Below are 19,250 nucleotides of genomic sequence, written 5' to 3'. Positions count from 1 at the left end.
AAGTGTGCTCAGAGTTGGGTGCCTTGACCCCGGGCTTTGCTCCTCTTACCCTGCCTTTGGGCCTGACAGATCAGATACCCTGCATGAAAGCAGACCTGGGTAAGGAGGGCCGAGCAGCCTTCCAATGAAGTAAAAAGATATTTCTGTTGACAAATATGTAAAACTTTAGAGCTAAATGGTTATGGATGCTCTGGACTGCAAACTTCAGGAATTACTAGAGCAGAAGAGTAAGACCTTAACAGGCTCTTGCATTTAAAGACCCTGACACTGGGAAAGAATGAGGATAGGAGGAGGAGGGGACGACAGAGGCTGAGATGGTTGGATGGCATCACCAATTCAATAGACATGAGTTTGAGCAAACTCAGGGAGATAGTGAAGGACAGAGAAGCCTGGCGTCCTGTAGTCCACGGGGTCACAAAGAGTCAGATACGACTGAGTGGCTGAACAACCACAACATTTTTTGAGCCCTGACCTGTGGCTGGTATTGTGTAAGGCGATTAATAGATATCATCACATTTTACTCTTAAACAACCCCATAAGGGTAGGTGCTGGAAAACATGAGATAACAGAGAGGTTAAGTAACTTCTCTGTAGTCACACAGTTAGTATCTGATGGATTAGAGATTCATATTCATGTCTTTAAAACCCAAGCCTAAACTCAAGCCTATTTAGCCATTATTCATACTTCTTTTCAAAGCTGTGTTTTCTCAAGACAGCGAATTCTTAGCTTCTGCAGGAGAAGTAACAGGGTAGTACTTTAGCAGCCTGACATAGAATGCGATGCATCTTAATACCCTAAATATCCATTAAGTTAGCATCTGGACCCGATTTGTCATTTTCCTCCTTCCCGTCTCCCCACCCCATCTAGTGCCCGTCCTCTTCCTGTCCTCAGCTGGGCCCACCATTTCCCCTACACGTGAGCCTCCCTTCTCTCCACCCGACAAGCCCAAGACCCTTTCTTCACTCCCACTCCTTGGCTGTGAGTACGAGCATTGCATCTGTGTGTGGGTGAGCCCAAGGCAAAAATGGAAGGAATCATGAGTTTGTCTTCAGGATCTTTACCAACTCCTTTCCATATTCTCTACCTCACCCCACCCGGCTGATCTTGGCGTCTCCCAAAAGTACACAGGGCCACGCTGTCTGTCTGTCTGCTGCCTTGCTGCCATTCTGTTTCCAGGAGAAAGCATCACAAGTGAGTTCATCATCTGTTGTAAATAACTTGGGTGTGAACCACAGGAGGTGACCTCTCTCTGAAGCGTTTGTGCTTTGGCTCTGAGGGTAGGACAGGAAGGCGCCATGAATAGAGGGGTTTCCACCAGCCATCACCAGAGTGGACACTCAGGAACCCACATGTGGCCCCCTGGCATTTCTGCCTATGAATTGTGAATCCTGGTAGAAAAATAGAGTCGGCTCCAAAATTAGGATAAAATGAAGAAAGAGAGTAGTCATTGGGCCCGTCGAGGCAGGCAAAGGAAAAGAAGAGTATTGAGAACAGGGAAGAGAAGACCAGCCTCCTGGGTCACTCTTCACAAGTGTCTGAGTGGCTGTACCAGAAGGGTGACGGTGAGTGCCTAAACCCTTGTCTGTGGGAGCACTGAGATAAACAACCAAGAAGATGACCTTTGCAACTCTTTGCTTCCTCCTCCTTCAAGGAAATGTAGATATTTCTTCGGCTGAAGGCTGGGCTTTGGCTCAGTCCATGCTTCTGCTCTGAGTAGCTCATGTTTGTATGACGCCTCATCGCTCACAGAGCGCATTGTCATTGGCTACGCCATTTTGTCCTCCAAGTGCTAGCGGAGTGGATTTTGTTTTACCCATTTTACAGGTGAAGAAACTGAGGCCAAGACACATAAAAAGATGTAGAATATTTAGCCAATGAGCAGGAGGACCCGGAGCCCAGGCTTCTGTTTCAGTGTACTCTTTCACTGCTGTGAACCACCACCAGGGGTGAAGGTCTTGAATTGTGCATTCAGTCTGTACTCTTGGGCGAGCAAACCTGTTTACTTGTAAACATTTCTGTTTTAGAAATAGAACTCCAGGACACTAGGAAGCACAAGTCCCAAGATGTTAGTTGTTATCCTTGTTAAAAGACCCAATATAATGTTTTATCACAAAACAAATTTTTATTTTTAATTTAAGAAGCTTATGGAGCACCCTCATGGTAACTGTCCTTCTCAGTTATGGACCTACTGGGGCCCAGAATGCCCATTTCCTCTTCTTCTAGTTGTTAGTGGTAATTGGGCTCCCCGCTCTGCATTGCTAAGAAGTTCCTTTTGTCCATCCTATAAACAGTTATGAGCACCCATGTGTTCAGGGTGCTGTACCAAGAAGGTGCCTTCTGGTGCTGCCCTGGTGGAAGCTGATGTCTAGTGGGTGAGGCCGTCATCCCCCATAGGGTCACTGGGAAGTGTGACGGCTAGGGGTGCTGTGACTGGACAGGAAACTGGGCAGGCTTTGTGGAGGAACCAGCCCTTATGCAAAGAGGTCGAGGATCCATATGGGCCCGGAAGAGTAAGGAAGAAGAGCATTCCAGAGGCGATGACTCTGATGTAGATAAAGCAAGAGGTGAAAGCTAGTGAATAGTTTAGAAAGGCAGGACCCACCAAGGCCTTGGAGTAGTGTCCAGATATGTGTGTTTGATGTACATTCAGAATTAAGAGTCTGGCTGGTTCAACTAGAGTAGACCTTTTACTGATGAATGAAAGGCTTAACTCTGTAGAACTCATGTAGAACATGACTTCAGTGGTGACGATGATAAATGTGGTTAACTAGAGAGTGCGTTTCCAGAGTAGCTGGGACAAAGGGTGTCACCCTGGACCAGAAAACTAGGTTCTCCTCCTCCAGGCTTTGTTGCTCCTCAGGTGTGCATTCCTGCCTGTGTCCTCCTGGGGGACCATATGGACAGAGAAGGTTCAGACCTGGCTGCACCCATTGACAGCCACCTCTCTAAGCCTCCTCTATAGAAAGAACTAGAATTCCCTACCTCTTTGGGCTGTGATATGGATGGAAAAAATCACACTGTACCATGCTCATTAATTTATTTGTTTGGTCTTTGCCAGCACTACCCATAGCCCTTTGATTCCAGTGAGCCTGAGCTATTACAGAGACGCAAGGGGAAATGTGTGTACGTGTCTGTGTGCAGACAGAGATTTGCAGGATCCAAAGTCAGATTTGTTTAGGACCCATAACTATTGATCACTTTGTTGACTTCCTTATCAAATTAACCTGCTTAATGTTTGATGTTAAATTTTAAGGATAGCATATTTATATTTGTTTAAATAAATGTACCAGCTGAATTTATTTTAGACGTCTCTGAAAGTTTGAGAACCAACGAAACCATTCCCATACTCCACATTTTTTCAGTGTGACCTTGGCCCTCAAGGGCCTTTACATGTTCATTGCAACAGCACCTTATGTTTGCAAAATAAAGCACATATTATATAATTTGAGAAGCTGGTGCTTAGAAGACTTGTCAGAATGCTTCAGAAAGTCTTGTGAATTCTCTTCCATTTCCATTAGCTGTCTCTCTTAGTCCCAGTTATTCTGGAAATTCACTCTTGTTTACCACATGTATCACCACTCCCAACACTAAAGATTCTTCACAGCTCTCTCACCCCTATCAGTAGTCATATTGGCGATAGCCTGCATGATGCATTGTCTTACCCAGCCCCGTGACACAGACTGCCCAGTGTTCAACCAAGATTCAGAGCTAGATGTGTTGATTCCAGTAACCAAAAGTTGGGTTCATTTGCATCTGATGAGTACCTGTAGCCAGCCAGACTCTACAAGAAGCCAAGGGAAGACTAATCCAGGGGATGAGCGCCCCCTGCTGGCTCTGCATCCTCTGTAAACCAGACATTGCCCCTGAGTCAGTGGCTGTTTATATTGGTGGAGAACCAGCAAGTCAGTCCCTCTGTTACCTTTGGCTCCACTAGAACCTGAGAGAAAAACAGCAGAGGGTGAAGAAAGGAAGATCTAAAAAACAAAGACTATTTTGGAAGTGGTTAGTAATGCTTAAAGACACACTTTCTATAGGATTTCCGTGTTGCGTTATCAAAGGACTTGCAGTGTTAAGTGCGAGATCTTCCACCTAGGGTGGGCTCTTTTGAAAGGGCCTCCTCACCTGTCATCAGGGCCCAGTTCTGGGAGACCGACTTCAACAGCTGCAGCTTCAGAGAGATGAAAACCCAGCCTTCGTGGGCTGTAAGCTGAATCCCGAGTGTGCATGAGGACTGGTTTTCCTGCTAAACCCTAGTTTTGAAGTTTGAAGTTTTAGTCACTCAGTCGTCTCCGACTCTTTGTGAGCCCACAGACTGTAGCCCACCAGGCTCCTCTGTCCATGGAATTCTCCAAGCAAGAATACTGGACTAGGTTGCCATTTCCTTCTCCAGGGGATCTTCCCCACCTAGGGATTGAACCTGGGTCTCCTGCGTTGCCGGAGGATTCTTTACCATATGAGCCACTAGGGAAAATGTAGTGGGCTCCCTCTACCCGCTCCCTGGGGCAGAGCAGGTTCCTCCAGCTGCCCGGCAACTCAGCTACATCTTCCAGGCAAAGGCAGTGTGTTTAATGTCAACCGTGATCTCGGAAGAGAGAGTGCGAGGAGTTCAGTTAGGTAGAGTTACACAGCCAGAGAAGGGCAGGCTTTGCGATGGAGAGGGTGGGACAGGAGATTGCTCTCTTTAGATTTTGAAGAAGCACTGCCTTGGGGAAGAAGCAGAGTTCTGTGATGTGGTCGCAGGAACAGACCTGAGTAGGGAGTGCACACCTGAGTTCACTTAGAGAAAACCTCCCTGAGTTACAGCTATCAGGGTAACCTCCAGCTCTTGCTGACCTGTGTCGTGAGCATCACGTGCCGAGCATTTGACCCAGATACTGTTCTTACGTCCAGTCTCTCAGTAACAAAACGGAAGCTCGGGAACATTAAGGTACGTTATCAAGTTCCACCACCAGGAGGAGGCTGAGCCAAAGTTTGGCTCCACTTTGTATTCTTAACCATGTCACTGTATTTTTTCAGAAATTAAAAATTACTTAAATGCAAAAACAGCTGCCCTTCAAAGCCTCGAGCTCCTCAAGCCCAGGCTGGATGCAGCAGGGCCCTTCACCCTGGCGCAGCGAGTGAAAGAGGGTGATCAGGACGTTTGGAGAAAGAGAAGAAAGGACACTTGACAGGAGGAGAGAATCCCTGAATGGTGGACAATGGCTGGTCCTCAACCAGAAGGCGAGGAGTTTTGTGGTCTGAAGTGACCTGTTTCCTAATCTTTAATGCTAAATGAATGGAACAGCAGAAAAGCCTGAGACTTCCTGGACATGGGGAGTGAGTCAGCAGTCTTCACAGCCCGAGGGGGCCCAAGTTCCCTCCTCTGGGGGAGCCTTGCCCTCAAGTTCTGCAAATACATTCTTCTGATAACCTGATTCTTTTCCATATGGGCAGCTGGTTAAATGTGGGCCCAAGGATGATTTCATGTTTTTCTTGCTTCTTTCAAAGGCCTAAATTCACAGATCAACTCAATTTCTTTATCAGATCTCACAGATGCTGACTTTGGTTGGGGAAATGTGAACAGGGCAACTCAGAAAATAGGACATCGGTGAGGCCAGTGGCAAAAAGAAGAGTTGGGTGGCTTGTGTGGGGATTTGACCAGAGAGGTGAGATCAGAAGCAGGGCTTATTAGATTCTAGATTTGGGGCCAGGAGGATCCTCTCCTATATCCTGGGTAGCGTGGAAGATGGCAGGTTTTCTCTGGAGGAGCTTCCAAGCCCTGCAGTGCTTGCTAAGGCAGTCGCTGCCTCTCAGAGCAGGGTCATGTGTTCATGAGAAACAGCTCTTTGGGCAGATTTGGTTTCTGGTCCTTCAGAAAGGAGGCTCTTTCTCTCCCCTAGTTCATGGTTTGTGCGTGGATCTCATTAATAATTAACCTGCATACTAGCATCTGTGTAGCTCCCTAAGGCTCACACAGACCTGTCATGTTTGCTGTTTCATTTGACCTTCCCATTGACCCATGAGATAAGCAGGCCAGGTGTCATCTCTGTGTGCAGATGAGGCTACCCCAGCCCAGATAAGTTAGGCAACTTGCCTCAGGCCACACACAGCTCAGAAGTAGCAGAGCCTGGATTCCAACCCGTGTTCTTAATGTATGCACCACGTGCTTTGAATAAATGGTCTGAGAGCACATGTGCCTTCCCGGCCTACAGAGGAAGAGTGCAGCGGGTCTGATGGTTGGCTGTGCCCTGCTTATGCTTCTCCCTGCTTTTTCTCCTACGTTTTACCAAGCGTTGCCTTGCACTAGGACATAGGAGATGGAGGGTTCTCTGGTGCTGGAAGTGACAGGTCACTGTGGCGAGTGTGGTCTTTCGCACCCTGGCCTGCATGACTGCGAGCTCTCCCGTCAGCTTGTCCATGCCAGTCGCGCCCTCTCGTAGCAAAGGTGGGTGGTTTGCTGTTCATGTCTGAGCTTCTCTGGACGCTCACCTCTTTATTCATGACCATTTGGGGATGAGGCAATTGGAAGCATCTGGAGAGCTGGGTTTTATAGGCTTTTCACAGAGGCCCAGCCAGGCTCCATTTGCTTTCCTTGGCAGGTCAGCACCCCACCCGCGTGCCTTCCTGGTCGCAGTCCCTGCACTCAGCCTGTGGGGTTTCACAGCTGCACTTGTGTGTGGAAGACTCCCTTCTAAGAAAACAGCAGCCACTCTATGGAGATGGTGCTAGAATGGGGAGGTGGGGGTGAGATCCAGAAAGGAAGGACTTATTTGTTCCTTGTTTCTTGTTTCCAGTGATGTTTCTTTCTGGGAAGAGCACAGGGAAGAGAGCGACCAGCTACCTCGGGGCTAAGTAGCCAGAGCAGGGCTGGTGCTCTGAGCAGGAGCTGAGGAGAGAGCCTGCGGGACCATGAGCAAGCCCCCCAGCCCTCCTACCCCAACAGGTGCCAAAGATGCAGGTCACTTCCTTTGGCTTGGTCTTGTAGCCACTCCCTGCCCCTGTAGGGCCCGGAGGCCATCGCAGTTTGCCCAGGCTGCTCTGGGGGGTGTCTGAGCAGACTGTCCAGGCAGGAACACAACAGGAAGCAAATGTAGGTGATTTGTCCTTGTCCTGTTTCAACTTGTACATTAGCATCCCTTGATGTGAGTTATTTGTCTTGGTTTCTTTAAATTCCTAAGTGGATTATAATTTTTCTCCTGGTATTATTTGACAGCAGTCATTTTTTAAGGTTTTATGGCGTTCTTCAAATACTTGGAATTTTTGGAACAAGTTTAGGGAAATACCGCCATCTTCAGGTCAGACTGTGTAGTGCAGTGCTGGGGCATGTCCATGGGAGCCTCTCAGATGCCAAGGGCCAGCAGATTCTTAGGGCTTTCCCTTTCCTTTTACAGAAAAAAGTGAACTGCCTCATCAGAGGGCTCTGGATTAGAATCTATTAGCAGCTCTTTAGGGGAAAAAAAAAGAAAGAAAAGAAAATTAAGCCCTAGTGGCCATTCTGGGAGTTGTTTGTTCTGGTTTGTCTCATCTGCAGTAATGGGCAACCTCACAGGCTGCCCCAGCCCCACTTGCCAGGACAGACTTTGCATTCTTCACTGGGAGAAATTCAGGGCCAGATCCTGTTAGGCCTTGCGTGCATGTCACCTGCACCCCAGCCACCTTATAGTACAGGACCTAATACAGTCAGAGGAACAGCCATAATTTTAGGTAATCTCACCCGGAGTACAGACACATCTTGACTATTGAGGGAAATATCAACAATAATAATAATAATGAAGAATTGCATGCTTGGTACAGCGTTGTGGATTTTCCATGTGTGATCTCCTTTAAGCCTCATGACACTCCTTCGAGGTAGATACTATTATTATCCCTGGATTACGGATGTGGAGAGGGCTGGAAGCACCCCTCCCCGATGACTCAGCTAGGAAACAAGGCTGGCGCCAGGATTCAGACCCAGACCCCGTCTGACTCTGGTGCTCGAGTCCAGTATTTGGCCCTCCTCCCCGCTGCCCCCGGCAACTTCCCTAAGCAGCAGAGAGAAGGAGAGGCAGAGACCAGGAAGGAAAGTGACCTCTTAGAACCACCTTAGAGGAGGGTAGAACATCCTTTGTTAATCCCCCAGGGTAGCTAAACAGCCCTTTGCAAGTCACTCTGTGGAGATTTAGGATTACATTTACCTTTGTTACTGTTGACAACGGCTGTGAAGAATAACTGGAGGGATTATAGCAATCCAAAAAGAAAATGAACGCTTCTCCAAGTTGAAATAGGAATCTGTGTGTTAGATTTGTGGCGGGGGCGGCTGAGCTGGGGTCGTCTCTGCCCAGTGGGATTGGCCCCGCTGCAGTGAAGCCTGCAGACAGACAAGGGTCCGAGGTCCTGCTCAGTCATCCTGAGTGACTTGAGCCGGAGGAAGGCTCTGATCTCACCCTCATTTTGGGTCCAGGGAACTTGCGGCCAACTAGAATAAACATCCTGGAGCACGACTGTGTGTGTTTTTGTTTCCCTTTATAGTTCTTTCCTCACGAAACTCCATGATGGTTCGAGATAGCTTTGGATTGGCTGCTTATTTAATTTAATAAAGTAATAGATGTGCTTCATGTGTGAGCCCAGTGAAAACCCAGGCATGGCCTGTAAGGAGAAGCAGCTGTGCCCTGCCCGCCCCGCTCCATCTCCCACTCCCCCTCCTCCCAGTCCTCCTCAGGACAGCTGCCTGCAGCCTTTCAGCCCTTGCTTTGTACATGCGTTCCGTATTTCTAAGCAGCGTACTTACACTACCTAACTCGGTCCACGACTTGAGACCTTATCTGTTGACTTCTTACTGTGGAAGACCAGGACTTAACTCTCTGAATTTAGCACATGACCCCTCTCACCTCCATCCCCACCCCTCCAGTATGGTTATTTCACAATTTTAGGTTTAGCACTTAGTATTTTTATTATGAAAGTCATCTTCTTGATTCTAAAACTTGTTTTTCCTAAGGTTTGTCATTGCCTTTGTTTGTTCAGTTTGTATATACCTACACAGAGTCATCCCCCATGTGTCTAACAGAATTCTCAAACTCTTCTCCAGATGGTCAGCTACGTCAGGGACTCCCTCTCTAGCCCCTTTAGGAGCCCCCCGGCTTCCAGGTCCTTGTCCCTCCTGGACTGGCTGTTGTCCAGGTCCAAAGCCCGGCTGTGGTCCAGCATGTTACCACTTCTGTGCTACCACTTCATCTCCCTCTTTTCTGTTCTACTCCCTCATTTCATGAGCATATCCTCCTGTTGCTGTCTGAGAATAGCTGTGAGGAAGGACAGTTTTCTGAAACCTGACAGATCTGAGAGTATGTTCTGTTCTCACATGGGATGGATAACTTGGTTTTCATCTTAAGCTTATGAACCTTTGTTCCCATTTTCAAGGTAAATCCCACATATGTTCTCCTTGTTAATGAATAACACTATATGTTTAGTGCTGGAGAATACGGACATCCATATAAAAAGAGCAGGTGAGTGCTGACAAAAGTCATTTGATGTATAAGAAAGGGAATGTTGACTGTCCGTATCCCAGTATTTTCTCTAGAAACCTTTGAGAACATATATTTAATGGATGCCCAATGGTTCTGACTGCAGAGGCAAGAGACTGGCTCCATGCAGGTTCTTTGAGGAGACATGCTGTTTGTACCATTAGTTCATGGATTCCCTGTGCCCAGCACAGTGCCTGGCACATAACGGACCTTCAGTTCAGTTCAGTTCAGTCACTCAGTCATGTCCGAGTCTGCGACCCCATGAATCGCAGCAGGCCAGGCCTCCCTGTCCATCACCAACTCCCGGAGTTCACCCAGACTCATGTCCATCGAGTCAGTGATGCCATCCAGCCATCTCATCCTCTGTCGTCCCCTTCTCTTCCTGCCCCCAATCCCTCCCAGCATCAGAGTCTTTTCCAATGAGTCAGCTCTTCGCATGAGGTGGCCAAAGTACTGGAGTTTCAGCTTTAGCATCATTCCTTCCAAAGAAATCCCAGGGCTGATCTCCTTCAGAATGGACTGGTTGGATCTCCTTGCAGTCCAAGGGACTCTCAAGAGTCTTCTCCAACACCACAGTTCAAAAGCATCAATTCTTCGATGCTCAGCCTTCTTCACAGTCCAACTCTCACATCCATACATGACCACAGGAAAAACCATAGCCTTGACTAGACGAACCTTTGTTGGCAAAGTAATGTCTCTGCTTTTGAATATGCTGTCTAGGTTGGTCATAACTTTCCTTCCAAGGAGTAAGCGTCTTTTAATTTCATGGCTGCAGTCACCATCTGCAGTGATTTTGGAGCCCCCCAAAATAAAGTCTGACACTGTTTCCACTGTTTCCCCATCTATTTCCCATGAAGTGATGGGACTGGATGCCATGATCTTCGTTTTCTGAATGTTGAGCTTTCAGCCAACTTTTTCACTCTCCACTTTCACTTTCATCAAGAGGCTTTTGAGTTCCTCTTCACTTTCTGCCATAAGGGTGGTGTCATCTGCATATCTGAGGTTATTGATATTTCTCCTGGCAATCTTGATTCCAGCTTGTGTTTCTTCCAGTCCAGCGTTTCTCATGATGTACTCTGCATAGAACTTAAATAAGCAGGGTGACAATATACAGCCTTGACGTACTCCTTTTCCTATTTGGAACCAGTCTGTTGTTCCATGTCCAGTTCTAACTGTCGCTTCCTGACCTGCATACAGATTTCTCAAGAGGCAGATCAGGTGGTCTGGTATTCCCATCTCTTTCAGAATTTTCCACAGTTTGTTGTGATCTACACAGTCAAAGGCTTTGGCATAGTCAATAAAGCAGAAATAGATGTTTTTCTGGAACTCTCTTGCTTTTTCCATGATCCAGCAGATGTTGGCAATTTGATCTCGGGTTCCTCTGCCTTTTCTAAAACCAGCTTGAACATTAGGAAGTTCACAGTTCACATACTGCTGAAGCCTGGCTTGGAGAATTTTGAGCATTACTTTACTAGCGTGTGAGATGAGTGCAATTGTGTGGTAGTTTGAGCATTCTTTGACATTGCCTTTCTTTGGGATTGGAATGAAAACTGACCTTTTCCAGTCCTGTGGCCACTGCTGAGTTTTCCAAATTTGCTGGCATACTGAGTGCAGCACTTTCACAGCATCATCTTTCAGGATTTGAAATAGCTCAACTTAGGCGTGTGAAAGTCACACATCTAAGGTCACACACCTTTTAGATGTGAAATCCAGAAAGAAATATGCAAAGTGAGTACCTTTTCTGTTGCTGTATTGATATGTTGATCATCAGCATGTCTACTGAGCACATGGGAGACTTTTTTTGTAATTGAACAAGCCAGTGTTAACCTCTGCTTTGGATGTCAAGGAAATTTAGATTTTGATAGATGTAACTTATTGACACTTGCCCTGTTTCTGCTTGTACGTTCCCCCAGACACTTGGGATTGTTGGTTGTTGTTATTGTTGTTGTTTGTATAAATATTTTGTTTTCTGCCACGTAGAATAGAATTGCTCCTTTTTGGTTTTGTGTTCCATCGTCAGTTTTGGGAAAACCATCACTGCTGGAAAGAAAACGGGATTTATTTGGGAAGAAGGGAGAGAAGTGAGGTTCCACCCTAACCTTTTTCCCTTAGAAGGAGATCTGGCAGGATGGGAGGTTAGGCCTCACCAATAGTTTTTAGGGTTTTAATTTTGTTAAAATTTGAACACAAACATATCAGATGTCTTCTTTTCATCCTTCTGGATGTGGGGGTAGAGGGATTCCTCACCTGGCCAGGTTGAGTTAAGGAGAGAGAGATGTCTGTCTGTTCCACTGCTGTGGCCTCCAGGACGCCTTCTTTAGTCCTTTGTATTCTTAGAAACAAAGTCACCTCTTGGCAGGAATAAAGCCACTCAAATGCCAACAGTCAGGGTTTGGTTTTAAGTCACCAGCCTTGTGAGAGGCAGTGCCCGATTTCCTTTGGCAAAGACAGCCTGCCCGTTCTCAGTTCATTTCAGCGACTTGGGCACAAAGGTAACTTCCTCAGAACAGAAACCTTTGAAGGCTCTATCTGATGCATCTGTGAGTCATTGTGTGTGTCCCAAACTGTAATTTCACTTCTCAGAATCTAGAAAACGCTATTCAGCTTCTTTGCTTTTTTTTTGAAATCAACTTTCAGAAAAAGTAGATCTGAGTTAGAAGGATCTAGGCATTTATATATTCTCCTGGAGACAGTGCAGTTGATGGCACAGCAAATGCATGGGCTGTGGTGTGGATGGATCCAGGTTTTCCTCTTAACTTGAGGACTATTCCTGGACGTGTGACCTCAGGCAAATCTGTTCATCTCTGAGCTTCTATTTCCACATCTGTGAAAATGACTTTAATAAAGCCCGCCTACAGTACCATTGTGAGGCAAGGATTATCCGAGGTCACGTTTATCGAAAGCACGTTGTACACTCACTGAACAGACACAGCTCCCTTTCTTCCTGCAGACATAGGTAAGAGGCCCGCACTCCAGCCGCTAGTAATGAGTGGGCCATAATCAAGGATCTGAACAGTCAGGCAGCTCCACAACTTGGCTCCCAGCTCTTGGCTTATTTGTGTTTATTTTTTTCTTTGCTAGGCAGGAGGGATAGCTAAGGCAGGAAGGTTCTTTTGCTTCTACCCCAGGATCTAGTTAATCTCACATAATAAACCGCCGCAACAGTCGTCTTAGCAGCTACGATTTATTGAACGCTTCTTGTATGCCAGAACCCCCTCTGTGCGTCATTTCCTTTAATCTTCCAACCTGTTCAATATGACAGTCACAGATCCTCATTGTACACAGGAGAAAACTGAGATGTCAGGTTCTTATCTGGTTCTAGAGTGCTTTTGCACTCAGCATGTTGATTTTCAGATATACTTCCTTGATATACTGAGCAATATACTCAGTTGCTCAATCGTGGCAGACTCTTGGTAACCTCATGGACTATAGCCTGCCATGAAATTTTCCAGGCAGAAATACTGGAGTGGGCCCACTGAAGAATGGTAAAGTTTACCCTCCATTCACTTTCCTGATCTCTGACCCCTGGAGGTCCAGGCTGTGGTCCCTGTGTTCTAAGAGTCATAACTTCACCCCAGCTCTGCCCTGGCCCATGGAGGCTGGCGAGGTGGAAGAACAGGGAGTGAGGTGTGCTTAGCAGAGACTCAGATTCGATTCATAGATGTCCCCAAGGCTCTGTCTGTATTCCATTCTTTCCTATAAACTCGGTGCCTGTAGACACCACAACAAGCGGCAGAAGCAGTGCCTCTCAGAGTCCAGCAGGGCTCGGAACTTGCTGCAGTCAGAGGTGAGCAATAAGGGTTGGGTGATAGCCAGCTAGTTTGGATAATGGAGGAACAACGCCTTTGCCTCTGCTCCTGTGCTGGTAACAGAGGACCAGTGGAGGGGCAGACACGAGCCCTCCCCTCCTCATCTCTGGGGACCTTCCACCAGTGTCTGTGTTCCCCGCCCCGCCGTCTTGTTTACTCTGCTTATACCCTCTAAATGAGGCTGGAAGTGCCTCAGCACCGGTGCCCCAGATGTTTCTGTGGGCTTTGGTTTGCTTATAATTGAAAAGATGATGTGATAACATTTGAGAAAATTTTTAAAAGATCAGAGAGAGGCACTTCGCCTCTCCCCATAACCTTACCTCCCTAACATGCTGGTGGCTCCTACTTTGTTTCAAAAGTCCCCCTCGAGCACAGCACACTCTGTTCTTGCATGTCTGTGTCCAGGACTCAGTGCATCCTGAAATCCAGCTGGGATAGAGGCGGGGTCCTTGTCAGAGCTCTAAGTTCTTCTTTTTCGTGTTACCTGACACCTTTTAGGGTTTGGGAAGCCTTGGTGAAGGTGATGCTGTGATGTTGATCAGAAGATGCTAGGTCCTGGCCGCACTTCCTGTACGTGCAGCGGTTGGGGACAGCTGGCATCAGATGGGGTTTTGGCCCTCCTGCTCTTCGGTACTATGGCCAGAGATCCACAGTGTGGGCGGCAGGTCATGGGTATAAACCAGCACTTCTGCAGGATACATTTATAGGGTTTTGTGACCAAACAAGTTTGGAAAACTTCAGGCTGTAGAAAGTTGAACAGTGTTTCTCTACCATAGTGCTTTTAACCTGTTACATTCACTGTGAACCTCAAAGCAGAGATTTTATGAGAAATAATAGTAGCTAACATTTACTGAGTGTCTGCTCTTTGTTGAATGGAGGTGCTGCAGTAAGCCTTAATATGCAGCACCCTTGGGAGGTAGACGCCATCACTGTCCCCATGTAGAGGCTAGGAGACTTACCCAATGTCATGGCTGATTGGTAATAACACAGTCTTTTGGGCTGGAGCAGACTGAGCCCACAGTCGTCTCTTAGCCAGCACACAGACTGCTTGTACAGTGTGTACACTTCTTTTGTACAAAAGAAGCTTGGAGCAGCCTTCTTTTATTTGGCACTTCTCATTCCCTATGAGAATATAAGAATATTCCCTATGGGAATAAGAAAGCCTTCCTCAGTGATCAGTGTAAAGAAATAGAGGAAAACAATAGAATGGGAAAGACTAGAGATCTCTTCAAGAAAATTAGAGACACCAAGGGAACATTTCATGCAAAGATAGGCATAATAAAGGACAGAAATGGTATGGACCAAACAGAAGCAAAAGATATTAAAAAGAGATGGCAAGAATACACGGAAGAACCATGCAAAAGAGCTCTTCGTGACCCAGATAAACACAATGGTGTGATCACTCACCTAGAGCCAGACATCCTGGAATGCAAAGTCAAGTGGGCCTTAGGAAAGGAGCATCACTACGAACAAAGCTAGTGGAGGTGATGGAATTCCAGTTGAGCTATTTCAAATCCTAAAAGATGATGCTGTGAAAGTGCTGCACTCTGTGCCAGCAAATTTGGAAAACTCAGTTGTGGCCACAGGACTGGAAAAGGTTGGTTTTCATTCCAATCCCAAAGAAGGGCAATGCCAAAGAATGTTCAAACTACCTCACAATTGTATTCATCTCACACACTAGCAAAGTAATGCTAAGAATTCTCCAAGCCGGTAGGTCAAAATATTGACCTACCACCATTCATCTCACACACTAGCAAAGTAATGCTAAAAATTTTCCAAGCTGGTAGGTCAAAAAATACCCACCAGTTCACGCCCTGTCCTTTGAAGGACATTGGCAAAGGTCATCATTAGGATCTTACAGGAACAAACAAAATCTCAACGGCTGGAAAATATTTGAAATTCCCCTGAAACAGCTTTTGAAAACCTTACAGAAAATCAATACCCACACCATCAAATTATTTAGAAAATCACAATTGAAAAAGTTGCTATCTATTTAGCTAAAAATGTTCACAGAGGAAAAGTCATAGCCTACAATGATTTCATTATTTTAAAAGACTGCATTCTGCATTCACCTGAATAATTTATGTAATCTTTTTGAGTTAAGAGGGTATTTTGATTTTGTGGGCCAACCCATCACAAAACTCCTAGAGAAATGACCTCCTTATGGCGCCAGGATAAGTCACAGTCATGTTCTGTGACAATGTTACCTGCCTTCCAGTGGGAAGATGGGGTGGCGGGGAGGGCATCTGGCTATAGAGGCAATAGTGGTTTCCACATCCTCCTTTCCCACAGAACCAAGACCTGGCTGGGGAAACTTCCTTTCTCTATATTGCTTTCTGCTGCTTTCAACAGTACGTGAACTGTGAACTTCCAGATGTTCAAGCTGGATTTAGAAAAGGCAGAGGAACCAGAGATCAAATTGCCAACATCCGTTGGATCATTGAAAAAGCAAGAGAATTCCAGAAAAACATTTACTTCTTCTGCTTTATTGATTACGCCAAAGCCTTTGACTGTGTAGATCACAACAAACTGTGGAAAATTCTTAAAGAGATGGGAATACCAGACCACCTGACCTGCCTTCTGAGAAATCTGTTATGCAGGTCAAGAAGCAACAGTTAGAACTGGACATGGAACAACAAACTGGTTCCAAATCGTGAAAGGAGTACGTCAAGGCTGTATATTGTCACCCTGCTTATTTAACTTATATGCAGAGTACATCATGCAAACTGCCGGGTTAGATGAGGTGCAAACTGCCGGGCTAGATGAAGCACAAGCTGGAATCAAGATTGTCGGGAGAAATGTCAATAACTTGAGATACGCAGATGACACCACCCTTATGGCAGAAAGTGAAAAGGAACTAAAGAGCCTCTTGATGAAAGTGAAAGAGGAGAGTGAAAAGGGCTGGCTTAAAATTCAACATTCAGAAAACTAAGATCATGGCATCTGGTCCCATCACTTCATGGCAAATAGATGGAGAAACAATGGAAACAGTGACAGACTTTATTTTCTTGGGCTCCAAAATCACTGCAGATGGTGACTGCAGCCATGAAATTAAAAGATGCTTGCTCCTTGGAAGAAAAGCTATGACCAACTTAGCATATTAAAAGTAGAGACATTACTTCGCTAATAAAGGTCTGTATAGTCAAAGCTATGGTTTTTCCAGTAGTCATGTATGGAGGTGAGAGTTGGACTATAAAGAAAACTGAGCGCCAAAGAATTGATGCTTTTGAACTGTGGTGTTGGAGAAGACTCTTGAGAGTCCCTTGGACTGCAAGGAGATCTAACCAGTCCATCCTAAAGCAAATTAATCCTGAATATTCATTGGAAGGACTGATGCTGAGGCTCCAATACTTTGGCTACTTGATTTGAAGAACTGACTCTTTAGAAAAGACCCTGATGCTGGGAAAGATTGAAGGCAAAAGGAGAAGGGAATGACAAAGGATGAGATGGTTGGATGGCATCACTGACTCTATGGACTTGAGTTTGAGCAAGCTCTCGGAGATGGTGATTTACAGGGAAGTCTGGCATGCTGCAGACCATGGGGTTGCAAAGAATTGGACACAACTGAGCGACTGAACTGTACTCAACTGATGGGGTTAGTACTCGGAAGGACTCTAGTTGGAGAAATGCCAATGTAAACTCGAAAAGTGAATGCAGACTCTTGGGAGAATGGTGACATGGGTTTCTCTTATGAACCCCATTATGTTCTGAGCTCCCAGGAACCTTTGCACACCAGATGTTTTGGTGTCAGATTAGACTGCCTATTCAGTAGAAGAGGCAGGCATGGGGGATCTGGAGTATAGGGTCTAGGCCAGTAGTTCTCCAACTTGGCTGCATATTGAAATTCATCAAGGGAGTATTAAGAATAAATGATGCCTGGCCTCAGTCTCAGAGATGCCAGTTTAGCCTGGGTGAGACCCTGGCTTTGATGATTTTTAAATGTTCCTTGGTGATTCTGCTGTAGCCTGGTTGAGAGCCATTTGTTTGCCACACTCCTTTGTGGTCCACTTTACCCTGTCTTATACCAAAGCAAGGAGAAGAAAAGGTTTTCATTTAGTAGTTAAATGACCTGAGAGGGTTTTGAGTTGTTTCTTTCACTTTTTGTGGATGAGCAACTGGTGTTCTTTTTTTTATTGATCCCGTATAGCCTTGCACCATGAGTCCTCTCCATGATCTATATCCATGACTGTAGCTTTGCACTGACATGCACATACTGACCAGCCCTTATACAGAAGTGCTAGATTGGTCACTAAGGGGACGCATGAGAAAGATACTCAGCCCTCTTATTCCTGCTGGAAGAAGTAAGTGGGTCCTGTTGCTCCGAGTACTGCATTCTTGCTGTTGCTAAGTGTCACTGGAGTGACAAGTGCTTTCTGGGTGGTGGCATCAGCTGCACCACCCATGCTTCTTATTGGGCTTTCACTGTAAGGAACAGTCACTGTCATCTTCAGTTCATCAGGTGAAACTGGATAATGGAATTGTTTCTAGGTTTGGTAATCGGGTCACAAGTCATTTCCTACTGTATCTACAAAAAGACTTTTTTAGGCATTTGGGAAGAATATATGCCCTTGTCAATAATAGACAATGATTGTTTTAACCCTGAGCTGTAATGACTTTTCTTAATATCATCATCTTTTCAAAGGCACAGACCTGAGGCTGTTCAAGGCGGAACTCCAGGATTTCGAGACCACCACTCTTTATGCAGCTCGAGATGGTTGTGTCCCGGGTTGACCAAAGGGTTTGTAATGGGAATGTTTCTGTTGGTTTCTTGCAGTACAACAAACACCTCTTCGTGCACATCGGGCACGCCAACCATTCTTACAGTGACCCATTGCTCGAATCAGTGGACATTCGTCAGATTTATGACAAATTTCCTGAAAAGAAAGGTGGCTTAAAGGAACTGTTTGGAAAGGGCCCTCAAAATGCCTTCTTCCTCGTAAAATTCTGGGTGAGTAAGACCTTGCTGTTACTTCAGTCATTTTTGTCTGAATGGTCACATCCTACACCCAAGGGCAGAGCTGCAGTGGTTGTGGGTTCCCATTGACTGATCCGCACGGTCGCCAGGGGATCACACACTAGCTCTGTGGGCGTCCTCACGCAAGCCACGTGGCACAGCCGCATGAGGACCCAGGCGATATTGCCGTCCCTGCCGAGACAGACAGGTGGCCCCTTGGGCTTAAGAACTCAGTTGTGCAATGAAAGAAACCTCGCAGATGGCTGGGGTCACAGTGGCAGATGCAGAGCACTAGACTCTCCGTTGGTTCTCACTCCGGTAAGCAAAGTGAAGTCGCTCAGTTGTGTCAAACTCTTTGCCACCCCGTGAACTGTAGTCTGCCAGGCTCCTCCATCCATGAGATTTCCTGGCCAAGAATACTGGAGTGGTTGCCATTTCCTTCTCCAGGGGAATCTTCCCGAACCGGGGATCAAACCTGGGTTTCCTGCATTACAGACAGCCTCTTTATTGTCTGAGCCACCAGAGAAGCCCAGTAAGCAAAGCGACCTATAAATTCCATGGGAGCCTAGGACCCGAGGCAGAGAAGGGGCTTGGGCAAAGATAAAGACACGCTGCAAGACTTTAAGGGTCGGAGAGAATATGAAATGGCTCTGCCTATCTTGTGCCTCATTTGTGCATTCAGACACCAAAGGCACGTTCCTCCAGCTGCTGGGACTGTCCCCTAGACTCCGAGGAGATCTCGGCTGTCCCTTCTCCACTGGCCAGGCTTGAGCCAGAGGACTGCTGTGGGGTCAGGGGTGTATCCCAGGGGCTTAGACCAGAGAACTTGCTGGCCTTGAGCATGTACAACTCCTCAGTCTCGACGAAAATAAAAAGAAAATGGCTTCACATGTTCGCGCTTCTCAGTGTGGCCTTAAAGGCCCTGCAGGAGCTGGTTCCAGGTGTTTCCTTCCTGTCCATCCTCAGCCGGCCTTCGTGTGTCTGGATGGACTTTGTACAGTTTTCCTTCTT

The 19,250-nt window shown here is 46.4% G+C and overlaps 1 protein-coding gene and 1 long non-coding RNA gene across 14 annotated transcripts in view; both read left to right on the top strand.

Moving 5' to 3' along the window:
* TEAD1 (TEA domain transcription factor 1) overlaps positions 1–19,250 on the top strand; it is a 273,908-nt gene that overhangs the window by 215,223 nt on the left and 39,435 nt on the right. For all 13 annotated transcript variants that reach the window (XM_055548599.1, XM_055548596.1, XM_055548598.1 and 10 more), the window contains one exon: positions 18,060–18,233. In XM_055548599.1, coding sequence (XP_055404574.1) covers positions 18,060–18,233 — 174 coding nt within the window. The remainder of the gene's footprint in view (positions 1–18,059; positions 18,234–19,250) is intronic.
* LOC129628934 (uncharacterized) lies at positions 5–18,029 on the top strand. The gene is made up of 3 exons (XR_008703002.1): positions 5–4,927; positions 5,017–6,424; positions 6,774–18,029. It is a non-coding gene; the product is annotated as an uncharacterized LOC129628934 (long non-coding RNA).

The sequence above is a fragment of the Bubalus kerabau genome, chromosome 15 (assembly GCF_029407905.1).
Source record: "Bubalus kerabau isolate K-KA32 ecotype Philippines breed swamp buffalo chromosome 15, PCC_UOA_SB_1v2, whole genome shotgun sequence".
Taxonomy (NCBI): domain Eukaryota; kingdom Metazoa; phylum Chordata; class Mammalia; order Artiodactyla; family Bovidae; genus Bubalus; species Bubalus kerabau.
Note: the sequence above shows the minus strand (reverse complement) of the source record. Positions and strands in the feature narration are given on the sequence as shown.